At 43.1% G+C, this 11,665-nt stretch overlaps 3 protein-coding genes across 5 annotated transcripts; 1 reads left to right on the top strand and 2 right to left on the bottom strand.

Moving 5' to 3' along the window:
- Positions 1-736: 736 nt before the first annotated feature.
- LOC136478065 (pentatricopeptide repeat-containing protein At3g16010-like) lies at positions 737-7,180 on the bottom strand. Its single transcript, XM_066476389.1, has 3 exons — positions 7,114-7,180; positions 3,366-3,404; positions 737-2,571 (listed from the first exon to the last, which is right to left on the bottom strand). The coding sequence occupies exons 1-3, from the start codon at positions 7,154-7,156 to the stop codon at positions 737-739; spliced, it is 1,917 nt and encodes a 638-aa protein (XP_066332486.1). The 5' UTR covers positions 7,157-7,180.
- LOC136475463 (uncharacterized) lies at positions 4,026-5,080 on the bottom strand. Its single transcript, XM_066472933.1, has 4 exons — positions 4,582-5,080; positions 4,354-4,506; positions 4,208-4,282; positions 4,026-4,128 (listed from the first exon to the last, which is right to left on the bottom strand). Exons 1-4 carry the CDS (start codon positions 4,881-4,883, stop codon positions 4,026-4,028), a joined length of 633 nt encoding a protein of 210 aa, XP_066329030.1. The 5' UTR covers positions 4,884-5,080.
- A 623-nt stretch (positions 7,181-7,803) lies between the features above and the next one.
- Positions 7,804-11,202, top strand: LOC136478066 (U1 small nuclear ribonucleoprotein C-2). Of its 3 annotated transcripts, none has more exons than XM_066476392.1 (5): positions 7,804-7,929; positions 8,214-8,256; positions 8,829-8,870; positions 8,973-9,234; positions 10,498-11,199. In XM_066476392.1, exons 1-5 carry the CDS (start codon positions 7,922-7,924, stop codon positions 10,827-10,829), a joined length of 687 nt encoding a protein of 228 aa, XP_066332489.1. In that variant the 5' UTR covers positions 7,804-7,921; the 3' UTR covers positions 10,830-11,199. The 3 variants fall into 3 exon arrangements, with proteins under 3 accessions (XP_066332489.1, XP_066332488.1, XP_066332487.1); XM_066476391.1 differs by lacking the exon at positions 7,804-7,929 and adding an exon at positions 7,996-8,094 and having other exon boundaries at positions 8,997-9,234; positions 10,498-11,202; XM_066476390.1 differs by lacking the exon at positions 7,804-7,929 and adding an exon at positions 8,001-8,094 and having other exon boundaries at positions 10,498-11,200.
- Positions 11,203-11,665: the final 463 nt, after the last annotated feature.

Here is an 11,665-nt window from a genome sequence, read left to right as displayed (position 1 = left end):
CATATAGATACTAGACTTGAGCTGCAACCAAGGTGAAAATTTGATCCTACTGACTGGTATTTCATTTTTTTTTCTTGGGTGCATCCGCACAAGAGAAACGTGTGACAAATAAGTGCATCCGCCCAATTACCATTAGAGTAGTAACTGAAAATAACAAGTCAGTTTCAGCAGTGTTAACATCAAAAGGACACCAGGATTATCCTTGTCCAAATCCAGGACATGGCCACACAAGAGAAACGTGTGACAAATAAGTGTTCCATATTTTTCTTTCACTGTAATAGAATGATTGAAAAAAAAATCAGAGTTGTGCACAGTAACACCTGCTTGGACTTCAGGAATGTATACCTGTGAATGTGGGTTGCTGAAGAAACATCTCAACAAAAACTGTTAGATGATTCAATGATCTCAAACCTTTCAGGAAATTGTTAGATGATTCGCACCTTCACAAAAACTAACTGTAGTCAGACTTGTAATTGTGTATTAGCAAAAGACACTAAAAAATAATAGGCCTGGACAATACAGGACACATGATCAATTAGTGAAATATACACCTTTACAGTTTGATCAGTTTCAGTCTTCAGTATTTTCTTCTACAACAATTCACCTGAGTAAGCACGAGGCACATCTTTTCACACATGCAAACAGATAAAGCTCTCCTAAAGATTTTTTTTTTCAAGAAAGCAAGCCCGCATTAGGTGTGTTATGTGGAAAACAAACAACTCCCATCTATTGCGCATCAGCAACCTTGGCCAGTATATTCATGATCAACCTTTCCAATAGCCTCAAGTATAGACGAATATGTAATAAGATCATACTCAAACCCCAATGTATTCATCTCTTTCATCAGCTTTGCTGCCTCCTCAAACATGCCAGCATGACTCAAGGCACCAAGGACAGTATTATAAGAGACAACATCAGGTCTTACTGTAGATTGTTTCATGTTAGAAAGCATCTCCATTGCACGATGAGGTCCTCCTGTTTTTGCCAGCCCGTTAAGAATAATATTGTATGAGTTGATATCAGGAATACACCCATGCTCTTGCATTCTTCTCATTGTACTAAGAGCTTCATCAAGCATGCCCGTTCTTGCTAATCCGGACATGAGAGCATTGTACGCATAAACATCAGGAGCACAACCAAGTTTATTCATTTCGTCAAACATATTTATAGCACCATCAAACCGTCCAGCCTTTCCTAAGTGTTTAATGATAACTGCATATACCCGAGCACTGGACGAGCCACAATTTTCCTTTAGTTCCTGAAAAAGCTCACAAGCAAGATCATAGCGCTTAGCTTTTCCAAGAGCATCAATCAGGCTGCAATATGCCGCTGGACATGGAGGGAAACCCTTTTCATCCATCTCCTCCAGTAGCATCATGGCCTTCTCCATCCTGTTGGTTTTGCAGAATCCATCAATCAGGATAGAATAGGTGAATGAACTGGGGGAGATCCCACTTTCCTTCATTCTCTCAAACCAAGATGGAACCTCAGAAGCACGAGATTTTGATTCAAAAAGTGCTTTTATGATAGTATTGTATGTCACCACACTAGGAATGCACCGCAATGTTCCCATCTCCTGAAACAACTTTATAGCATCATCCAAATGACCAGCCTTGAATAAGAAATTTATCATATTATTCATAACAACCGTGTCTGGCCTGCAGCCTTCTCGCTGCATTTCATAGAAGAAGTGATATGCTTCATCTATTCTGCAAGCTTTACCAAGGCCCGTGATCAACTCAGTGTAAGTAAATACATCCGGTCGGCAATACTGATGCCTCATCTCTTCAAACAAACTCAATGCTCCAAGAACATCATCCAATTTGACGAACAAAGCTATTAACATTGTATATATCTTAGTAGTTGGCTGCATTCCGTTCTCCTTCATCTCATTCAACAACTGAATTGCTGAATCACGGCGACCTAGTTTGCAAAAAGCAGAAATCAGTGCGCTGTACGTCATAGTGTCTGGGAAGCAATGACCCTCAGTGCTCATCTCATTGTATAGTTCATGGACTTTCTGATATTGGCCCTCATGCATCAACATTATTATCATGCTGTTATATGCCTGCGCAGTTGGCTGACACTTCCGCGTTTTGATCTGGTAGAAGATTGCAATTGCCTTGTTGACCATCTTAGCATTCCCCAGCATCTGAACTACCTCTGAAAGCTCTGTTGGGGTGACAACGCAAATGGGGTTCCGTAGCATTTCTTGGATCATCTTCCACATCTCACCATACTGCTCTACTACTTCCAAACAACGTATCAATGCCATGTAAGTGGATGTGTCATGCTCATAATTCCTCCGCTTTGCAGCCCATCTGAAGAACTGCATCTTCACGTTGACCCCAATGTCAGTTTTCATAACCTCCCGTACCAACCAGTGATCAACTCTAAGCATGAGAACCTCCAGTGCCTTCTCAGCATCAGGGCCCCACTTGAATATCTTCAGGATCCTAATGAACCTCTCATCCAAGACACGCACAGAATGCGTGTATCTTGGCACAATGATTGCTATTGCTTCCTCACTCTGACGAACTGGAGGATGAAACATCCGAACAATCTCACTTTCTGAAAGCCAAAAAATCAAGAGTGGTCAAGGAAAGGGGAAAAGATAGTAAGAAAAAACATGGCATTTCAGTCATCATTAGAAAAGTTTTTTTGTTATTGCTTAGAACTAAAAACTAACAAAACGCACGTCAAATCAAGACTCGCTTCAGCTTCTAATCTGGAAGGACAACTTGTGAACTATGTTTGTAGGAAATTCATTCTACTTGGTTTCTGGTACTGATTGAACATAGGAATTAATTTACTCATACTAAACATAGCAAATTTCACATTACATTACTAAATATCAACAGACATATTATGTGTCAGCAATTCATCAAATCTGACTTATGTAATATCTTCCCTTTTGCAATTATACAAAGCTGAGGTTGTGAATCCCCACAAACTCTAACAGAACCCAAATAAAACAAACTGCAATACAATTTTTGCTGCATATACAGTACATCACGACACCTCACTAATGTCTGTTCAGCATTCTGGTGACATATCAAAAGAATCCATCGTTTTTTTACTTTTGGATACACCAGGTAGTTGAAAGCATGTTTTACAACGCAAATCTACATCCATCGCAACTTCATAGCCCCACTACCACCACACTGCTTCCGATTTTGTCTGATCTCTATAAATCCGACCTTACTTAGATCAATATAGTTCTCATTAAAACTTCATGCGAAATCCAAAAACGTGCTAAGCACACCCATACACTACACTGATAGCCAGGGTATTGACACTGCCCGAAATTTCTCGAAAGCGAGCTAGGAAACCGAAATAAGTGAAACAAGAAAGACGCGCCTCACCTGTTTGCTTGATCCTTCGAGAAAGGCTCGGCGATGAGGGAGAAATTTAGATATCTAACCCGTTATTCGAGCGCCTCTCGTAATATAACCTTCAATTCGCATGTCTTTAAAAATATGACCCATGTCCTGCGAATTGTTTTGAAATTTAGTCTTTTCGAGATTTTCTCCCTTTCTGTAATTCCAGGGGCTCTCTTCACTGTTTAGGGCATGGGAAAAGACGTTACTGCCCCTCTCTCATTCCAGGGACACATGCCTAGCCACTCAGATGCATCCCAGGTGGTGTAATCTCCTTCCTAGCCTATTCATTTTTCTTCCCAGCTCCATCCCATGCTCCCACAGATCAAATATATATGTTCAAAATAAATGTAAATAACATGTTTTACACGATAAAAACAGCCATACAATTTCACCATAAATAATAAAATGAACTGCACAATTCCAGCATAGATTTAATATTAGTACACGTTCGCATACAATTTAATAAATAGGTTTACGTCAACAACTCAACCATCTAGCCAATCTGATACGACTACAAGTTCACATAAAAATAGCCATACAAAAGAGAGTCATCTAGCCAATTTAGGACCACAAGTTCACATGCACAAAAGATGGCCGGGAATCTTAACAAACAAAAGTCTCATGACATTAAAGGAAGATTATTCAAGCATCCATGTTCTTCCCCTTGCTTGGAGTGAGTTTTTTCTTGAGGCCTAGCCTCTTCCTTGGAGTGGTCATTGTATTACTTGGCCCTTCTTCAGTTTCACTACATATCATAGGTCAATGGAATGGTTCAGTACATGAGATAAGATGCACACATGTCATACACAATGAATGATTTTTACCTTATTGTAACTGCTCTGGGGCTTGTAGTGATTTGATTTGTCCCTCCAAGTTCCCCCATCGTTAGTTGCAATTGGCTAAAAAATGAGAAAGGTTAATTGCAATAGGTTAAAAGAGACTAGTGTTGATTTTAGTTTTCAGGAATCACCTTTGCCTCATTGTAACAGGTCCAGGACTAGTGTTTATTTCACTTGTGCCTTCTGCCACTACAACCTTCTGCCTTTTGGATGGACTAGGAGTTGCATCACCTTTGCTACAACCAGCAGGTCTCCCTGCCTTCCCTTTCTTGGCTCGACTTTTCCTGTATAAGAAAAATTGAGATGAATACAAAATATTCAGCAAGTATGCATTATTTCAAAAAGGCATACACATTTACCTCTTCTTTGTTCCATTAAGAGGGCACTTTGGAGAGTTAGTCCTATGGCCAAGACCCAAGCAATTTTGACACTTAACCTTCCACGTGCCTTTGCCCCTAGGCTTGCTTCCCTTGTTCTCTAGGCTGCTAGGTTTTCTATTTTTCCATTGTCTTCCAACATCTCTCTTATCTAGTGGTGGCATCACTTTGAATCCAAGTTCCACACGCATCCACTGAGATTTATCGGGCAGTGGTTTGATCACACCACCATAGGCTAGTCTAAAACGGTACACTGAATAATAAGGATCCAAGTAGTCTTCCATCTTAGCATTTCTACAAGTGATGATGAGTGCCAAAGCATGTGCACATGGTTTACCTGACACTTGCCACTCCCTGCAGGTTACATTCTCCCAAATGCAGGCCCTTGAAACCTCTTGCTAAAATTCTTCATCAGATGGACAAAACATTTTCTATGCTCTGCCCAAGGGAATACCTTCTTCACTGCATTCTCTAGGCCCTTGCAAGCATCTGAACTTATAGCTAGGTGAGGTGGATCACCAATTGCCTTTTGCAGCTGCTGTATAAACCAAGTCCAATTATCAGTAGTATCACCATCAAAAAATCCAAATGCAACTGGAAAAATCCAGTTGTGCCCATCTAGTGCTGTAGCTGAAGGTAGGTGCCCGTTCCATCTACCATTGAGAGCTGTAGAATCAATACTAAAAAATGGCCTACAACCATTAAGGAAACCATCAATGCTTGGCTTCATACAACAAAAGAACCTATGGAAAAATACACCTTCCTCCGTATTCATAACCTCTATCTCTACAACACTTCCTGGCATTCTGAGCTCAATCTCTGCCTTGAAGTTGAACAAATAACCAAAACTATCTTCCTATGTGCCAAAAAGTTCCTGTCTTGCCTTCTCCCTCCCAAGATGCACAGTTGGGTACCCAATTGTGACTTAATACTTTTCCTCTAACTCTTTTTTTAGTTTTGTTGCAAGCATGTTTGGATCCTTCTTTAGAAAAGGGATTGCCTTATCTCTTACCCATTTGTAGCTTGCCATCTTAGTTATCAATTCTTTAGTAGATGGACAAAAATGCTTTCCTTTATTTACTACAACCTGTCAAATTGAAACAAACATGTCAGTTAGTGTGATGCATATGAAAAGTGACAGAACATCCATGCATATATATGAAAAGTGTTAGCGTGCTGCATATGAAAAGTGACAGAACAACCGTGCATATATATAAAAAGTGTTAGCGTGCTGCATATGAAAAGTGTTAGTACCCTGACTTGTTGATCATCACGCATCAACCTTGCTGAAATAGTCCATGAACAACCCTCATGAGCGCATTTGCCGCTGAAATAATCTTTGCGAGATTTCTTGGTTGCAAGCTGAAATTGCCCCTTTACAACATGATGTCGCACTGCAGCCCTAAACTCATCCATACTAGAATATATTGTTCCAACTTCCATTGGAGGGTCTTCTTTGTCACAGAAAACAGAATCCTCACTAGGTACATGATCATGAACCAACAAGTCTGCATCTTGTAGCTCCACATCATCAAGATTAATTTCAGTCACCTTTTGGGCCGGCATCCTAGCTTGTTCAGCTCTCTCATCCTCTGCTCTAAGGCCAATAAACTCATACATTGCATCCTCATCCATCACAGGAAGTGCAAGTACCAATCTGGTCTTCTGTAAGAGGAGTTATCAGTAGACTCTCCCAGTCAATTTGATGAGAAACAACTGCAGGATTGCCGCAATCTCCTTGTTCTGTGGCATTGTCATGGCCTACATTACTTGCAGCAGCCTCTGCCTCTGTAACAGCTAAGTTGGAAAATATTTCTGCGGGTTTATCCACGACATCAACAATGGACGGATTGATTCTACCGGATACCAACAAAAAATAAAAGAGACACAATTTAGATTGTGCCCCCTAAATCAACAGGAACCCTAAACATACAGTACAGAGGGAGGAGATTGGGGCTCTTACCCTGGAGCCATGGAGCAGGTGGAGGTCGCAACCCCTTCAGCCGTAGTCCAATGGACGGCGCAGGGGTCGGCCCGGTGGTGGACGCCGCAAACCCCCTCTATCTCTAGCTTCCTGCCGGAGAGGAGGGAGGCGCAGCTGCCAGCGGGAGGAGGAACTGCAGGGAGGCGCGAGGAGGAGGAGCAGCGGGAGGAGGGCGCGGGCGCTGGCCGTGGGCGGCGGGCGGCGGGCGGCGGAGACCGGGCAGCTCGCAGACGCCGCGGCGCGTGGGAGTCCGTCGCGGCACTCGCGACTCGTGCTCCTGCGAGTCGAGTCCAGGCCCCAGCGAACGGGAACAAAACAGAAACAAAGGAAGGGTAATGATGTCTTTTCTCCCATCCCAAACAGTGAAAGAGGATTTTTGGAATTACAGAAATAGAGAAATTCTTGAAAAGATTAAATTTCAAAACAATTTGTAGGACATGGATTATTTTTCCAAAGACATGCGAATTGAGGATTATATTATGAGAGACGCGTGAATAACGGGTTAGATATGTAAATTTCTCGCGACGAGGAGATCCCCCGTGCCACCAGGAGCTGTACACCGCGACGAGCCATCTCTAGCAGCCAGCGTCGGCTGCGCTGCGCCTTGAGGAGGGCGAAGTCGTAAGCAGCCACTCGCTACGCAGACACAGTACACTGGGCGGTGGCCGGTGGGCCTCGTGGTTGGAACTTGGAAGCGTCAGGACTAAGCGAGAGTGGATTTTCCACATGTATGTGTGGACACCAGGCCTATCCTGGCAATGGAAAGGGCATCAAGATTCGCGCGAGAACAGGAGTCTGCGGGGGATACAGGAGCCGACGTGGTGGCCGCAGCCGAGGGCGGCGGAGTCCGGAGCCGCCGGCCAGTGCCGGAGCTGCAGGTGTCGGGGGTCACGAGGCCATGGGCGGCGGGGGCGGCAAAGGCCTGCCGGCGTACGAGGTCACCGGAGCCGGGGCCGGTGACTGGGGGCGTCAGAGGCCGGGGCGACGCCGGCGCGGTCACGAGGCCACCATGGGCGGCGGCGGCGGATTTGTTTGGGAGAGAGAAAAATACTCCAAGAATCGTGCTGCAGAGCAAGGGAATGGTCCAGATCTCCAGATAGCCAGTGCGCGGCCACAAGGGCTTGCGGGCCTGCCTTTCCGGAACTCAGCTTATGGGCCATCATCGAGCCCGACTTGGATGGGCCTACATGCCATTGACCGGCCCAGCCCTTTAAGGGTCCTGGAACTCTCGAAGGGCTCGTAAAGCAGAGTCCGGTGCTCCTGCTCCGAGCCTCCGACTCCGTTCTCGACCGAGTCCGCTGCCGTCCTCCGCCGCCGCTGCCGTCCTCCGCCGCTGCGATGCCTCGGTGAGTGCTTCTTCGTATTGGCTACTAAACTTGCGCCCATATGTCCATCAGCAGGGGTGCGGTTGTGGTGTACTGGGGTGGGGGGTGATAGGCGTTGGATTTGAAACCCTAGCACTGGCGTCCCATGATTTGCGCCAAGATCTCGCTTGTCGATTCCACGATGCGGTGGGATTGGGGTCTTTGTTAGATGATACTACCTGCCTCTGTCTGTGCTGCGTTGTTGTGTTCCTTTCGATTTATGTCTTAGCTCGTGTTCTGACTTCTGTCTTGTTCTTATCGTGCAGGTATTACTGTGACTACTGCGACACCTACCTGACCCATGACTCGGTTAGTGTCTTGTTCTGCTTCAATTTTCTAAGGCTAGAGACATGTAACAGGCTCATCATTTCTTTGTAGGTTTCCTTAGGATTGCATGCAGTAATCTAGTCTATGCATAATTTGTGTTGCTGCCAAGTATAAGCTTTAGTGAACATAAGCGAAATAAGAGTTTTTTATGCCACTTGTTCATGTTTGTTCATCTAAGTGGCTCAATTCAATTTTGTTTCCAACTCCCTAAGAATATTTTTTGACATTGTGTGGTCCTTGAAATTATTGATGCTCGATATAGACTGCAGTGCTCCATCCTTTATGTAGCCGTGCACTAGGTAGCTGCATATTCAGGCTTGCATAATGTATGAGATATTCACAAACTACAGTTCTCTTGGCTTCCTGAATTGAAATAGGTGTTCTCCCTTTTGGACTTTCACGTATTACATACACAAGTGATTTCAACATAGTTGCTTCTGCAAACTGTATAAATCCAAGAATGGTGTTTGCTCTTTGCTACCATGTACTCTGTTTTTATTTTCTTGTCTTATTTTTGAAACATGGGTTAACTACTTTGTAAAAAAATGTTGCAGCCATCTGTCCGGAAGCAACACAATGCTGGATACAAACACAAGGTATTTATTTTATTCTTTGTATAGTCTCCATAGCCCCAATTTGTTTTTTGTGCCTATTCATCTATAATAAAATGTTGCTGAACCTTATTTGAAATATTCTAGGCTAATGTTCGAACCTACTATCAGCAATTTGAGGAGCAGCAAACTCAAAGTTTAATTGATCAAAGAATCAAGGAGCATCTTGGACAAGCTGCAGCTTTCCAGGCAGGTGCCCCTTTCAACCAACATATGCTCGCATTCCCAGGAGCTGTAGCTCGCCCTCGTCTTCCAATTCTGCCAACCCCTGGAATGCCTCATGGATTCCCTCAAGCACCATTGATGCCAGGAGTTAGGCCCCCGATTTTACCAGCTCCAGGTGTTCCAGGTAAACAGGGCTGCTGTTTGTATCGTTCATCATGATTGCTAGCATCTATTATGATGGCTACTATGTGTACAAGTCTATAACCCATAATTTATGCCTCTTCCCATTAATTCTATATTGCTTTCTTCATTGAAGATGAAATAACTACATTTACCCCTGCCTCCAACCTTAGCAGAACAAACATCAAAAGTTGAATGTTCTGCAAAGACTGCTACTTGTTTGTTTGTTTGTTATAGCCCAATTCAGGTTCTTCTGCATGTATCTGCACAGTACATTAATTATTTTCATGTTGCTTAATAGGGCATTGGTACGCTCGTTACCTACCATATGTCGGTTAATTAGGTCTGGTTTATTTTGTACCATGAAATTTCATGGATTTATTTGTTTTGGGTACATCCTGGTTTGTAGTTACTAGTGACTTTAGTTCCAATCTAGAAGAAACTGGTCTTCATTTTCTGCAAGGAAACAAATATGTGCAAACTGTTCTGTACTGATATATTTTTTTTTCTGGGGAACGGAACAGATTTTTTAGGACAAGATGTAAATATTCTCAAAAACTCCCCCAGTTTTTTACCTTTACTAAAGCAATTAATCATGTGGTTTGTGATGAGTGGAGAATTGGAGACCTAAAATGCTTAAATTAGAGTACTCTGATATTTTTTGTTTTCACGTTTATCTCAAACCATGGTACTATTTTTCTATTAGTTGATAAATAGACTGTGTCTGTAATTATGAAGATAAATTTGTAAGTTATAGATCATATTGACAAGTGTTGTAAGCATCCTTGTTTACTAGTTGTAAATCAACCCTCCCTCTCCCTCATCCTTATTTACTACTTCTAGCATTCAAAATTTGTCTACAGATGTAAGCATTTCCTGTGTAATCAACCTTATCTCTCCCTCATAACTAAAAAAATATTTGTTTGCATCAACGTGATGTTGGTATTTAAAATTTTAACTGGAGCCTTCTGTTTCTGGCATCTCTGTAAAGGCACTGCATCTCAGTAATCTTAGCGATTGATTAAAGGTCACCAGTCATTTTGCTTCCTCCTTAATGTTCTAAAATTCCTAGAAATGCTTATACTTGTGGATGGAGGTAGTTGCTTAATGTTGTGCTGACTTCGCACAGCTGATAAGTTGGCCTATGGCCTTTGGAAGAGTGTCCTTTACATTTTTCATAAAAACCATTGATATCCTGATACATGTCACTTATTCAAACCAAACAATGACTACTTTGTGTTACTGTTTTTTTTTTCAAATATGTCAGGTTATCCTGGTGCTCCACCAACCATGCTGCAACCAGGCGCCCCACCTGGCTCCATGCCACAACCAGGCGCCCCACCTGGCTCCATGCCACAACCGGGCGCTCCACCTGGTTCTATGCCGATGCAGATGGCCCCACTCCCAAGGCCTCCAACACTACCGCCTCCAACATCTGGAGTCCCAGGTGCCCCCATTCCTAACAGTGCAGCACCTCCACCCATTTACCAAGCGAATCCACCAGCACCTGCAGGTCCGACTTCTGGTGCTCCTCCAGCTCCACCAACTGCTCCACAGCCTGCATTCTCCTATGCTCTGCCATCAGAGGGCAACCACTGATTCTGTTCCTTAGTCATTTACTTGGGAGGCATATGAAGTTGATGTTGCCAGAAAGGCTTTGCTCCTTTGGAAGTTGATGTTGCCATCATTTAACTGAGGCCATTTCTGCCAGCTTGAATTCAAGTGATTGTTGAGAAAAACTTTCTGAGTGTAATCGGTGTGGTTGGGGCACTGTATGCTAGTCGATGTAGGTTAACTATGTAATCGACTTTCTATATCGTAGGTTAACTATGTAATCGACTTTCTATATCAATTTCAAAAAAACGACGCTTGAAGGTGAAAACTAGGTTTCCTGTCAGAAATTTATGTGGCATGGGATGCTTGAACTCGATAACACATTTATGTGTTATATATATGATTCACCAGTATTCATGTTTTAGATGTTTTTGTCTCACTTTTACCCGCAAGTATTTTTTATGTTACCTTCCATAATCAGCTTCAGCCTTCAGGGTACACCGCCCCTGTTTGCCTTCCAAAAACTGTGGTGGCACTTTAACACATATTTCAATTGCACTTACTACTGCAGAAGGCATAGTTTCGTGCGTGTTTTGGGTATGGCCTATTGAGCTGACCTGTTTGCATGGTTAATTAATTCTGCTAGGATTTTAGTAGTTTTGACTTTTGAGATCAGAATTGAAAAGCTGAGAGGGAAGCATAGCTCGTCCTATGCAATTACTGTGGGAAAAAATGTGCACATTCCAATTAACAACAAAAATAAAGTCTGTTTTGTTCTGCCGTGTGCTTCTGCTCTTGTTGGAATAAAATCAGCTAGGATGGAGAGGAACTGCTGGTCTGCCGGCAAGGGAATCGTACGACGCTCTCCCTCTGGCTGTTGA

This window comes from Miscanthus floridulus, chromosome 8 (genome assembly GCF_019320115.1).
Source record: "Miscanthus floridulus cultivar M001 chromosome 8, ASM1932011v1, whole genome shotgun sequence".
Classification (NCBI taxonomy): domain Eukaryota; kingdom Viridiplantae; phylum Streptophyta; class Magnoliopsida; order Poales; family Poaceae; genus Miscanthus; species Miscanthus floridulus.
Note: the sequence above shows the minus strand (reverse complement) of the source record. Positions and strands in the feature narration are given on the sequence as shown.

What these genes read in the sequence shown, in the direction of transcription:
- LOC136475463 (XM_066472933.1), bottom strand. Translation starts at nt 4,883, where the DNA reads ATGGAAGACTACTTGGATCCTTATTATTCAGTGTACCGTTTTAGACTA. An exon ending in CTTAATGGAACAAAGAAGAG is followed by an intron (nt 4,507 to 4,581) that starts GTAAATGTGTAT and finishes TTTCTTATACAG; the next exon opens with GAAAAGTCGAGCCAAGAAAG. An exon ending in CCCAGAGCAGTTACAATAAG is followed by an intron (nt 4,129 to 4,207) that starts GTAAAAATCATT and finishes TATGATATGTAG; the next exon opens with TGAAACTGAAGAAGGGCCAA.
- LOC136478065 (XM_066476389.1), bottom strand. Translation starts at nt 7,156, where the DNA reads ATGGCTCGTCGCGGTGTACAGCTCCTGGTGGCACGGGGGATCT. An exon ending in CCTGGTGGCACGGGGGATCT is followed by an intron (nt 3,405 to 7,113) that starts CCTCGTCGCGAG and finishes TCTAAATTTCTC; the next exon opens with CCTCATCGCCGAGCCTTTCT. An exon ending in TCGAAGGATCAAGCAAACAG is followed by an intron (nt 2,572 to 3,365) that starts GTGAGGCGCGTC and finishes TTTGGCTTTCAG; the next exon opens with AAAGTGAGATTGTTCGGATG.
- LOC136478066 (XM_066476390.1), top strand. Translation starts at nt 8,054, where the DNA reads ATGATTTGCGCCAAGATCTCGCTTGTCGATTCCACGATGCG. An exon ending in CTTGTCGATTCCACGATGCG is followed by an intron (nt 8,095 to 8,213) that starts GTGGGATTGGGG and finishes CTTATCGTGCAG; the next exon opens with GTATTACTGTGACTACTGCG. An exon ending in CCTACCTGACCCATGACTCG is followed by an intron (nt 8,257 to 8,828) that starts GTTAGTGTCTTG and finishes AAAATGTTGCAG; the next exon opens with CCATCTGTCCGGAAGCAACA.